This window comes from Condylura cristata, unplaced genomic scaffold (assembly GCF_000260355.1).
Source record: "Condylura cristata isolate star-nosed mole 26May11 unplaced genomic scaffold, ConCri1.0 scaffold00004, whole genome shotgun sequence".
NCBI lineage: Eukaryota > Metazoa > Chordata > Mammalia > Eulipotyphla > Talpidae > Condylura > Condylura cristata.
The window spans coordinates 30,288,174-30,300,596 of NW_004567105.1; the positions used below are offsets into that span (position 1 = coordinate 30,288,174).

At 40.7% G+C, this 12,423-nt stretch overlaps 1 protein-coding gene across 1 annotated transcript in view; it reads right to left on the reverse strand.

Annotated features, from left to right (window-relative positions):
• Nucleotides 1–6,698: 6,698 nt before the first annotated feature.
• TMEM19 (transmembrane protein 19) overlaps nucleotides 6,699–12,423 on the reverse strand; it is a 17,553-nt gene continuing 11,828 nt past the window's right edge. The window contains exons 3-6 of the mRNA XM_004675887.2: nucleotides 11,655–11,792; nucleotides 11,084–11,338; nucleotides 9,440–9,649; nucleotides 6,699–8,218 (exon numbers count right to left, since the gene is read on the reverse strand). Of these exons, the coding sequence (XP_004675944.1) occupies nucleotides 8,055–8,218; nucleotides 9,440–9,649; nucleotides 11,084–11,338; nucleotides 11,655–11,792 (767 nt within the window). The 3' untranslated portion in view covers nucleotides 6,699–8,054. The remainder of the gene's footprint in view (nucleotides 8,219–9,439; nucleotides 9,650–11,083; nucleotides 11,339–11,654; nucleotides 11,793–12,423) is intronic.

Consider the following 12,423-nt stretch of genomic DNA (forward strand, 5'->3'; position numbering starts at 1 on the left):
GGTTTCTTCATCACATGCTTGCTGCTCCATGTGACTTCCTCAGGCATCCTGGTTTTCCATCCTGCTTCATTCTCTTCTTCTCCCTTCTCTTCTCAGCTCCACCCTCCTTCTGGGTGGGGCAGGGAACCTGGAACTTCCCTTTTTCCTAGGGGCCACCCTGTTACAAGACTACCTCAGAAAAGACTGGTCTCAGGACAAACTGTTGCCTGGAACATTGCAAAAGAAAGGTGGATTCAGAGAATCACAGTTTAGAGGCAGCAAATGCCCAGGAGCTGAAGTCAGTGAGTGGCATCCTCACCAGGAGGAACACTTTAAACTGTAATTAACAATTTGAGGAAAGTTTAGGGCAGACTAAGCTGAGATTTAAAAACCCCTAAGAAGACCAGGATTGAGGAGGCAGATTAGAAAAGATTATATGTTTACTCATATGAGATGTTATATAACTACTTTTAGCTTCTTCAAGTCTGGGCAATTGCTCAGAAGATTCCTGAGGTTCTTTGTTCTAGCATTCTAAAATGATGTGTTGAGAAGTTTGTCATGCATTTTTTCCTGATATTTAACCTCTAAGTGCTACACTTAATTCTCACCATAAAGATCATAGAAAAAGCCCTTCAGTGGGGAGTGGAAAGGTAACAATTTTGAAATACAAGCAGAACTCTCAGTATTCTTTAACAAGGCTGTTTCTCAAGGAAAACTAGATTATCAGAGGCTAACTGACTAGGATCTTACCAAAGCCTACCTCAGTGGGGGCCAAGGAAACGCCCAATACCAGCCTCCTCTAGACTTTGTTTGACAAGGAGGAAAGGAAATACCCAACTGAGTCTCTCCAAAAGGCTGAGAACTAATTACAGGATTATAGAACACTTCTCCCACACGTTGCCACCACTTCAATAGGGTTCCTGCATAATGACAGAGGATTATCGTTAAAAGAACTGCCAGCTTCAGATTCAATTCTGAAATTCCTATTCTAAGAAAACACACAAAGACAATAGGAGAGACAAAAGCAAGAAAGTAGAGTAAGTCTGAGCGTCTGACACCACAGCAGTGCAAACACTAAGTACAGGATAACTCCTATCCAATAAACAAAATCTCAGGGCAAAGGCATATATCAGTTCCTTTCAACTGATATACCAAGTCCAACTCTGAACAAAAAAAATTATCAGGAATGTTGAAAGCAAAACTAGTTTAAAGAGACAAAACAAGTATATGATCCAGGCAGAGATATGGCAGAGATTTCAAATTTAGTTATTAAAAGTAACTCATTAATACACTAAGGATGCCATGGTCCTTATTTTATTGGTCTTTGATTCACCAATTTTAGAACACAATACCAAAAGCAGAGGGCCCAAACAAATATTTGCTGGATGACTAGATTTCCTTACCTCAGGATTAAACCCTCTTTCTATTATACTATTTCACTGCTTAAGTGTGAAATAGAATATAAAAAGAAACATGAGAGCTGACCTACATCCCAGTTCTTGTATGCATAAGTAAATGAAAATAAATCTTTTTTTAAAATTCGCAGCTTGATGAGATCAAGAGAAAAATGTAGAATCCCTAGTATTATTTGGAACTCTTAAAAAATTTTATTAGTCCCTCCAAAAATGTTTGGAATCTTTTTATATCTGGTAGTTCTTAGCAATAGGGAGACTGAAAAAAAATGTTGAAGAAAAATGTATCAATACAGGGCCCTCCCTGTGGCACAAGGGGTTAAAGCATGCACTAAGAAGCTCCCTGCAGCCTACTGTAGCACAGGTTCAATCCCTGGCTAGGGAGAGGACCCTTATGGTGTTGCAGACCTCTCCTGATCTGCCTGCTGTTTCCCTCAGCAGTGGATTTCAGACCTGCCTGTTCTGCTCCCTATCTCTGGTGAGTTCTCTCTCTCACACACACACACCCACCCCTGATCTGTACCCTAGTTTGTATGCATAAATAAATCTTTTTTAAAAATGTATCAATAGGCCCTCCCTGGTGGCACAGCGGATTTAAAGCACAGCACTGAGAATCTAAAGCAGCTTCTGCATGAATTCAATCCCCGACTGCCCCGGAGGTGACCACATGGTGTGGCAGACCTCTCCTGACCCACGTGCTGCTCCCCTCAGCAGTGTAATTCGTCGATCTGCCTGTTCTGTTCCCCACTCTGTCTCTGGTGAAGCCTCTCACGGCCCTTGAGCCTCTGGCTTGTACCCCACTTCTGTATGCACAAATAAATCTTAAAAAAAAAAATGTATCAATACATTGAGTCAATGAGTGTTTATGACAATAAGACATATGTTTATTTACAGCATATTATAGTTAATATGTAGAATGTATTCTAATTCAGCCTGAGGAACTTCTTAGAGGAAGTGTGACTGAGCTAATATTTAAAGGACAATGGGAAGGGGAGGAGAGAAAAATCCAGGCAGAAAAAAAACACGCATATGCCAAAGTAGGGATGCAGTAAAAGTGCTAGAAAAGATTACTCTCACTCTTATGAGATATTATATAACTATTTTTTCTTCAAGTCTGGGCAATTGCTCAGATTCCCAAGGTTCTTTGTTCTAGAATTCTATAATTGATGTGTTGAGAAGTTTGTCATGCAATAAGATATTACTATGTCTAATTATTTTTTAAAATATTTATTTATTTATGCTTACAGAACTGGGGCACAGGCCAGAGGTGTGGTGGGTGAGAAGATTCACCAGAGACAGAGTGGGGAATAGAACAGGCAGGTTGACTGAAATACACTGCTGAGAGGAACAGCAGGTGGGTCAGGAGTGGTCTGCCATGCCATGTGGGTCAGCTCCCTGGCAGGGATCTAACTTGTGCTGCAGTGGCTTCAGAGAGCTTCATAATGCAGTGCTTTAACCTACTGCACCACCAGGGAGAGCCCATCCTATGTCTAATTTAAAATGCAGTTAAGCAACAGCAAAACTGAAAAGTCTGCAAGGAACTTGTCTCAAACAAAATATAGTGAGATACACTGATTTTTGGATTTTACCAAATCTTCCTTTTCTTCTTCTTCTTCTTTTTTTTTTTTTTGCCTGTAGAAGAACTGGGGTATAGGCCAGAGGTGTGTGGGTGAGAATATTCACCTGAAACAGAGTGGGGAGCAGAACAGGCAGACCTACTGAAATACACTGCTGAGGGGAGCAGTTGGTGAGATGGGGGATGTCTGCTACACCATGTGGGTCAGATCCCTGGCCAGGGATTGAACTCATGCCTAAAACTCATGCTATAGTGACTGGCTATAGCTTGATGTTGTTGTGACTTTAACTCCTGTGACACAGGAAGGCCTTACTGTATTATTTTTTATTGAGGCAACATAAGTAAGAATATAATTTAAACAATGATAGAATGGGTAGATGAAGGAAGAGGAGTGTTTCCCAGAGGCTATTTTATGTTTTTTTGTGGCAGCTTTGAGATACTAATTCATATAGCATAACTTAAAATTATTTCAACAAAATAAAAATTATGTGTAATCTTACCTGATAATACATTTACATTTTGGTATATGTTTTGCTATTCTTTTTCCTTAATAGATTTTTCTGGCTATAAGCACTCAACTAGCAGTAGTGATAGTATTAATTATAACAAAATTTCATTAGTAAAAAGGATGTATTGGGGGCCTCTCATGTAGTGAACAGGTTAAGTCTCAGCACCATCACCCCTACAACCTGAGCTGGATCCCCAAAAGCTAACACATATATGGCGCAGCAGGCCTCTCCTGTCTAGTCCACTGCACCACTTAGTTTATCTCAGTAAATCCACCTGGTCTGCTTCCTACTCTGTCTCTGGTGAATCCCCTCTAGAATCCTGCAACTCTAGTCTACACTCCATTTCTTTTTAAAAAAATTATCTATTTATGTATGTAGAACTGGGGTACAGGCTAGAGGTGAGGGTGGTGAGAGGATTCACCAGAGACATAGTAGGGAGCAGAAAAGGCAGATAGATATACAGAAACACACTGCTGAGGGGAGCAGCAAGTGGGTAAGGAGAGGTCTGTCACACCACGTGGGTCACTTCCCTGGCCGGGGATTGAACTAGCGTTGAAATTACTGCAGATAGCTTCATAGTGCTGTGCTTTAACCTACTGTGCCATCAGGGAGGGCCCAATATTTTAGTTTTATTATTAATGTTAAAAATAAATTTAAGGCCCTCCCTGGTGGCGCAGCGGGTTGGAGCACGGCACTGAGAATCTGAGGCCACTTCCGCATGAGTTCGATTCCGCCTGCCGCCTGCCCCAGAGGAGACCACATGGCAAGCCAGACCTCTCCTGACCCGCCCGCTGCTTCCCTCAGCAGTGTGCTTCGTAGATCTGCCTGTTCTGCTCCCCACTCTGTCTCTGGTGAAGCCTCTCACCGCCCCTGAGCCTCTGGCCTGTACCCCAGTTCTGTGTGCACAAATAAATAAATAAATCTAAAAAAATAAAATAAAATAAAATAAATTTAAAAAATGTTAAATAATGTTAAAACTAATTTAAAAATTATCCAATACTTAATACTTCAGTAATTAAACATTAATAGAAAAGAAAAATTCCACATATAAAAAGAATGGCACCAAATAAATTTTGAAAGGGCGGCGATGATAAACGAAAGTACAGAATTAGCAGGTCTAGTCCCGGCAGGGAAGATAATTCCAGGAGGCTTATCCTGCCAACATAGCTTTACATTCACTCCCTCTATAATAATTCTCTGACTCATGTATTTCCAAACAATATTACATCACATGATTGAGAAATGTTGGAATCATCACAGTCCTCAGAAATTCAGGTAGCCAAACTGTTTTTTTTTTAAATTTTGATTATCCTCCAGAAATGTGTTCTTGATTATCAACCTCTCCGTGAACCTTAAAGAAAACACTATTAGCGTCAACTTAATTTAACTGAAATAGGTTAAACACTGATACACTATTAAAATATCTAGAACCACTTGGAATTGTAGCAAAAGAGATTAAATAATTAAATCATGTAATTGTATTCACTTTTTAAATAAAGTCCTTTGGGAATTGGTCTCCAGTAGCTGTCATTGTGATGGCATCAGCAACAGTGGATAAAACTGTGCCCTGGTGGCACAATGGGTTAAAGCACCATGTTATGAAGCTCCAGAAGCCACTGCAGCACGAGTTCGATACCCGGCCAGAGAGATGACCCACATGGCGCAGCAGACCTCTCCTGACCAGCCCGCTGCGCCCCCCAGCAGTGTACTTTGTCTATCTGCCTGTTTTGCTCCCCATTCTGTCTCTGCTGAATCCTCTCACTGCCCCTGCACCTCTGTACCGCAGCTCTGTATGCATAAATAAATAACTCTTTAAAAAAACAAACAAACATCAGGAACGTCAGATGACTGGGCTGGTGCCAGAAAACCACTGTACAGAGTGGCAGCAGCTCTTCCTACCGCAGGCAGGTGGCAGAGTTTACAGAACCTCAGCTCACAAGATTTTTCTCTCTGTAAGAACTGTACTAATCAGGATATAGTTGGCAATTCTGAAGCCAGCATTTTACACAGCAGCTACAAGAAAGAGACATACGTGGCTTGGCTGAGATATAAACAAGTGATGAGAAAAGCTAGGAATAGGATGGCCTGTTCTATCAACTCATTGTCCTGGTGGCTCTTGTAAGGGTCAGGGACCAGCCCAGCACAGGCATATGGAAGGAACAGTTGCCCCAAGCAGAAGCAGATACTCGGGAGTGATAACCTCATGACGTGTTTGTCGTCGTTTATCACCACCAGGTAACACAAGCCCGGGCAGAAAAGTAAATTCCAGTTCCTTGTCAAGATTTTCCACCTGGTTGTTTCTCCCCCTTACTTAGGCCTATAAACACCTCCCCCACCCCATCTAACCCTTATACCCCTTACCCTTACGCTTCCCTCAGTGCGACTTCTCTGACCTCAACTCTATGAAGCTAGCTGCAGCCACTGCATCATGAGTTCAATCCCCAGACAAGGAAGGTGACTCACATGGCATGGCAGACCTCCCCTGACCCCTGAACTGGCTCTAGCCACATGTCTCAGACTGTATTTCAGTTTATCTGCCTGTTTGCTATTCACTCTGTCTCTGATGAATCCTCTCAACTACTCCCTTGTACCTCTGGCCTACACCCCAGTTCTTCTACTAAATAAACAAATAAAACAAATCTTTGAAAAAATTGTGAAGCACCATTTCCCCAAATTGCTAATGTTAGCAATTCTATCAAACCAAAGATAGTTTCAATAAATATTTCTGTCCCATTGTAAGACATGAGCTTTCACTTTAGGAAAAAAGACATTAGAACAGTTGCAGAAGTAAACAGGCTGTGCAAAAAGTTGATGTAGGAATGACTTGTGAGTCTCACTCGTGGGCACTCTGATTTACATGGCCTAGAGGGAGGCCTTTGCAAAAGTGTTTTCAAAAGCTCCTCAAGTGAAGCTAGAACTTATAAAAAAAAATCCAATCCTGGCCTTTACTCCAGACTAAGAAAGTCAGAATCTTCATTGGTAAAACATAGAGACAAGTTTAATTTTTTTTAAAGATTTATTTTATTTATGCATACAAGAGTTGGGGTATAGGCCAGAGGTTTTGGGGGTGAGAGGATTTATCAGGAACAGGGTGGGGAGCAGAACAGGTGGATTTACTGAAATGCACTGCTGAGGGGAGCAGCCAGCAGGTCAGGAGAGGTCTGTGGCTCCATGTGGCTCAGCTCCCTGGCTGGGGATGGAACTCAGGCTGCAGTGGCTGCTGATAGCTTGATAGTGCTGAGACTTAACCCCTTGCACCACCAGGAAGGCCCCACATTTAAGTTTTGCTTTTAAAAGCTACTCAGGTGATTCCAATGTACATCAAACTTGGGAACCAATGGTTGAGACTCAGATTTGCTTGATTTAAGGATTAAGGGTATAAACTGTTTTTTGTTTTTCCTTCCTAAGCAAGTCAGTTCTATATCATCACTGTAGTTATAAAAAAAAAAAAATCTAAACTTTATTCACTCTAATGGCCTAGCCTATTCATGGAATCTCTCACCAATTTCACAAGAATTCAAAAGGGACAAAGAGAAGAAAGGTAAGAAAATCACATGAGAAATATTTCAAAATGTTTAGGAAAATAATCTTTTTAGAAAAAATAAACATATCAAACTCCTTTATATACAGTACATCATAAAGAACAAATTGAAACACAGAATTCACTTTTGTTGAGGTTCTAATGTAAAGGAGAGTAATTTAAAAGGTACATAATAGGAAAGCACTTATTCTTCCAATACATTCTAGGACCACAATTTTAAAAGTTACAATAATTTTCCAGTGACTCTTTAGCTGTCTACAAGGCCAATATATCAATCAAGATTTCCGAAAAAAAAAATTTTTTTAAAATATTAAATATCAGGTCATTTCTGCTCAAAGATCAAATGAAATACATATAAGTTGCACATTTTTAGAGACAAGATAAATTTATTTTGCTTTTATTTAAAAATATTTTTTAAATGCTTTTAATGGTCTTATGAAAAAGACATTTATTTTTTCATCACTAACCCTGAGGAAGAACAAATGTGGAGAAGACCTCATGGCTCACTTAGGAACCAAACCCCACACTTTCCACAATTGTAAATGGCATGTAATAGGAGACATCCAGGATGCTGTTCTTATTCAGGCTTCCATGCACAGCACATCTGTTTAAACCACTTAATGTAGAGACAGCATTTGGGTAACAGGTCCAGCAGCATTTCTCTGCCCAAGTGAGAACCATTTAAACATCTTTACCACTTTTAATCTCTACACTAATTTACAAACAAAACAACCTATATACACCAAGTAGGAACTTTGATTCAATACATACCAATATAAAAGGACATTATGCTTCCTTGTTCAAGACGCTCAACCAGCAGAGGAGGAATAGGGGTAAGTTCTAACTACTCCTAGCTTTTACTGGAAAGATGTTAGCTTTTGCATGGGAGTTGATGGAAGGAAAAATGTGGAATTCCATCACAATGAGAATAGCTGTCATTTCCATTCTGTCATTATAATACTTCTTAGGATAAAAGTGGGAACCGCAAATTAGCTGATCTGCGCACAAATTTCAAATTTTGCAAATGAAATAAAAGTTCACTCTCTGGGCCAAAAACCCCAAGCAGCTGTTGGAAGTAAGAGGGCAACAAGAACAGAAGAAAACAGATTCACTGCATTGTTATCAAGAATGGGCTTCCCAGCTATGTGCTTCACCTCATTCATTGGGCTGTTGACTACCTTGCCAGTGCTTTCATCCAAACCTGGAGAAAAAAAGAGGCAAATGAGTACAAAATTCAAATGACTTGATTTTAAAAAAGAACAAGTTAGTTTTTCTCTGATAGGGAAGATAATCTTTGAAAGTTTCTCAGCTATCTCTGAAGTAACTAGAATAATGATTTATATGGTGAGAGATATGGAACCCTGATTACAAATACCTCAGCACTCTTCTCTCAACACTGCTGGCGTTCCTTCAGAAGGAGAAGGGAGAACATGAAAAGCAGGGAGAACATGAAACTGGCAGACCGAGCCTGCTTTACCAGTGGCTCCCTTTCAAGTCAGCCTGTGAGGCCCCCGGAGTAGGAATCAGGCATAAGCCCAAGCCAGTGGATACCCTGACTCCAGCTAGCATGATGCTGGCACAAAGGAGGTGCACAAAGTTTCCCCAAATGAATTCCTCTTTTCCACATTAGACACTTTTTCCAATCCATTCAATATGATCAGAAACTTCCCCAGTTAGAACCCAGTTTAAATAAAGCCTGGACGCTTTAAAAAACATGTGCAATGTGTGTGTGTGTATGTGTATATATAGACTTGATGGCCCATTAGTGTAAATTCAGACTGCTGTTTCCTTAGCACCTAGATGAGACCAAGAAAGTTGATAAAACATTCTGACTGATGGAGAGGAGTGAAAAGGCAAATGTATTATTTTGTGGCAAGAGGAGATCTCAGAGGACTGAGTATAATGAAATGACAGGAGAGCCTCAGCAGGAAATTCTGAATAAAATGGACTCTCCCATATACCTTGAGGGGCTAAAAACTCAGTGGGGTGGACAGCAGGCATGAAGTCACAATAGAAAAGTAGGTCATTGATGTCTAGTTCGTTTAGTAGAATGATTGCTTCTCAAATGAACTTGGAGAACAAACGGGAAGATGGACAATAAAATGACCTGATGCCAAATGATCTGCTTTCCTGGGATTAAGGGAAGTCCCATTTGCAAATACATCTGCATGCTATACTAGCATATCCTCATAGAGCTTCTACTCATTGCTCAACAGGACTAGTTTTCTTCCAATTCATATATCACGTGCAAAAACAAGAAAAACCAATGATGCAAAAGAGACTTTGCTCTATCATTCCTGGCCCTTCAGTTCCCTGTGACTTGGGATTATTGTCATTGTCACATCTTTTTTTCCCCCTTTTCCATCTTTCCCATTTCTTTACCACACACAAATAAGATGAAATGATAAGGTAATGTTCTTACCACTAAATTGCATTGTAGCTCCTAAATATGAGTCCACAATTGATCCAAGTAATCCTGCTAAACCCCCAAATGCAATAATTGGCCACTGGGGAGCAGAAATGTCTAAATCATTAACGAAGACCAACTGTGTGAGGAAGTACGCGATGCCCACAAAGGTACCACCAAGGAGACTAAAGGTAAGACCCACCAAGGTAACCCCTCCATTGGTGCCTGAAAAAGAAACATGGACAAAATCATCTGGTTAATGACCAGGAGACACATGAAGTTAAGGAAAGCCACATCATTTTGGTACTTACCTAATCAAGCCTAATTTAAAGAATGAGTGCTCTGTGATGCAGTCTAAAAATCATCACCTACTTAGAAAACAACCTTTCTCATTAGTAACTTCTGATAGAAGCAGAATGCTTAGTGAAGTCAGCCTGCTTGATTTCCATCTAAGTTCTGCCACTTCCAAACTATGTGTCTATAGTGAAGTTGCCTAGCCCCTTCAGTCTTAGTTTCCTTGATGGTAATATGGAAGTAATAAAAGGACCAATACATATAATAATTACTATTTTTTAAAAAGATTTATTTATTTTTTATATTTAAAGAGTAGGTTTATTAGGGAATAAGACAGGAGTATCGGACATTTGCATAGGCACAAGCAGGCAGGGAGAGATGCCCCAGAAGGGACAGGTTTGCAGAGAGACCTGCATGGTTGTAGACAGGCAGCCTTAGGAGAGCAGCCTCTGCTGGGGGAGGTCAACGCAGAGAGGTTCCAGCATGGTACAGATCAGACAGACAGGAGGCTGCTGCCTTGAGAGGGGGAGTGGGTGGAAAGAAGCACCTGCAAAGTCACAGGTGGACAGAGGACTGCTGCCCAAGATTTATTTATTTATGCATAGAAGAACTGGGGTATAGGCCATAGGTGCAGGGGTGAGAGGATTCACCAGAGACAGAGTGGGGAACAGAACAGGCAGGTTGACTGAAATACACTGCTGAGGGGATGAGCAGGTGGGTCACCTCCCTGGCTGGGGTTTGAACTGTTGCAGAGGCTGCAAATAGCTTCACAGTGCTGAGACTTACCCACCTGCACCACCAGGAAGGCCCAATTCATATAATTAAGAGCACTGTAAGGAAATCACTGTAGAACAGTGCTTTTTCACCTAGTAGCTGTACAAATATGTCCTCTGATAATTTTTGATGAGGAGGAAGAGGGAGAAAAAGGTATAGGCAAGGAAGGAAAATAGGAGAAGCAGGACAAGAAAGTGGTGGAGAAGGAATAAGGGGAAAGAAGGAAGAGCAAGAGGGGTGAAGAAGTAGGGGAGGAGAAAAGCAAAGGGGCAACAATGATGAAAGGAGAAGGACTAGCAGTAGTTGATGATAATGTTAGAAAGGAGCTGAGAGATGTTAAAGCACTAACTACCTAAGAAGTCCCAGGTAATAAAGTTCCTTTTATTCCCCTCTTTTCCTTTCTGGCCATATGTCTATGCGTCAACCTCTATGCCTTTGTGTAAAGTTTCTGACTTGCTAACATCTCCTGATTTATTATCACCAATTTAGTAGCCTGCAGACACTTTTAATTAAGGAAACAACTAAAATTCTATAAAGTTTCTTAAATAAATGCACACCTTTTTTGCTTTCCCAACAAACTTAAAGACTCACCAACTGGAACTTTCTTCCAAGTTGTTATCAGTCTTGGTGGGCTTTTACTTAAAACGGTACCAACTTCAGAAGCCCACGTGTCTCCTGCAGAGGAGGCCAGAGCAGCCAAGAGAGACAGACACATCCAGGATGCAGTGTGTTGCTTAGAAAAATCTATTGGTATTTCCCCAGGGCCATTTTCTATCATGTACAGCAGGGCAAGCTCTGTGGGCACAGCTCCATTACAGAATACCTGAATCCAGTTCCTTTGCCCACCTAGAAACAAACAAGTACATGGAAAGGATAAGAACTGTTTTCTCCTCCGAATAAAAATTATGCAGTTATAGAAACTTACATTCTGAAGTAGGAAAAGAAAAATGAATAGTTCTTTAAATGACAAAAAGTGGTATAGTCTTTGACCACATTCAGTTATGTTTCTGAATTATCACTGACTTGTGGTTCTAAAATGTTGCTGCTACTAGCCACTGTGGTGGAATAATGATAAACTAAATGAACTACTACTTAAAAGTCATTTTTATATAAAATATATCTATTTCAACAGTCTAAACATATCAAAAGTAATTTATCTTACCTTCTTTATATTCTGAATCTATACGTTTCTTTGTTTCTCCCTTCCACTTAGTAAGTTTTGAGGAAGTAAGGAAAAACATCAGCAAAGAGGTAAAAAAGCTGAAATTCGCAATGGTTAAGATAAATCCAACCACCAGCCCTGAAAGAAAGACATATAGAGGCAAATTATAATTAACCTATATACTACTACTGTGGAAAAAAAAATAATGGAACTTTTAAAAAAAGATTATTTTGGCCCTCCCTGGTGGTGCAGCGGGTTAAAGCACAGCACTAAGAAGCTAAAGCCACTGCAGCATGAATTCCATCCCTGCCTGTCCCGGAGATGAACACATGGCGTGGCAGACCTCTCCTCACCCACCCGCTGCTCCCCTCAGCAGTGTACTTCGTCAGTTGGCCTGTTCTGCTCTCAGTTCTGTCTCTGGTGAATCTTCTCACCCTCCTCATCTCTGGCCTGTACCCCAGTTCTGTATGAATCAATAAAAAAAAAAAGTTATCTTCTGGGCCTCCCTGGTGGCACAAGGAGTTAAGTCTCAGCACTATGAAGCTATCTGTATTCACTGCAGCATGAGTTGGATTCCTGGCAGCATGAGTTCATCCACATGGCACAGCAGACCTCTCCTGTCCCGCTTGCTATTCCCCTCAGTAGTATATTTCAGTTCATTGTCTGTTCTGCTCCCTAATCTGTCTGATGATATACATTCAGGCACACATATGCAGACACATATGCATACACACAAGCAAATACACACATGCCAATACACACACACACA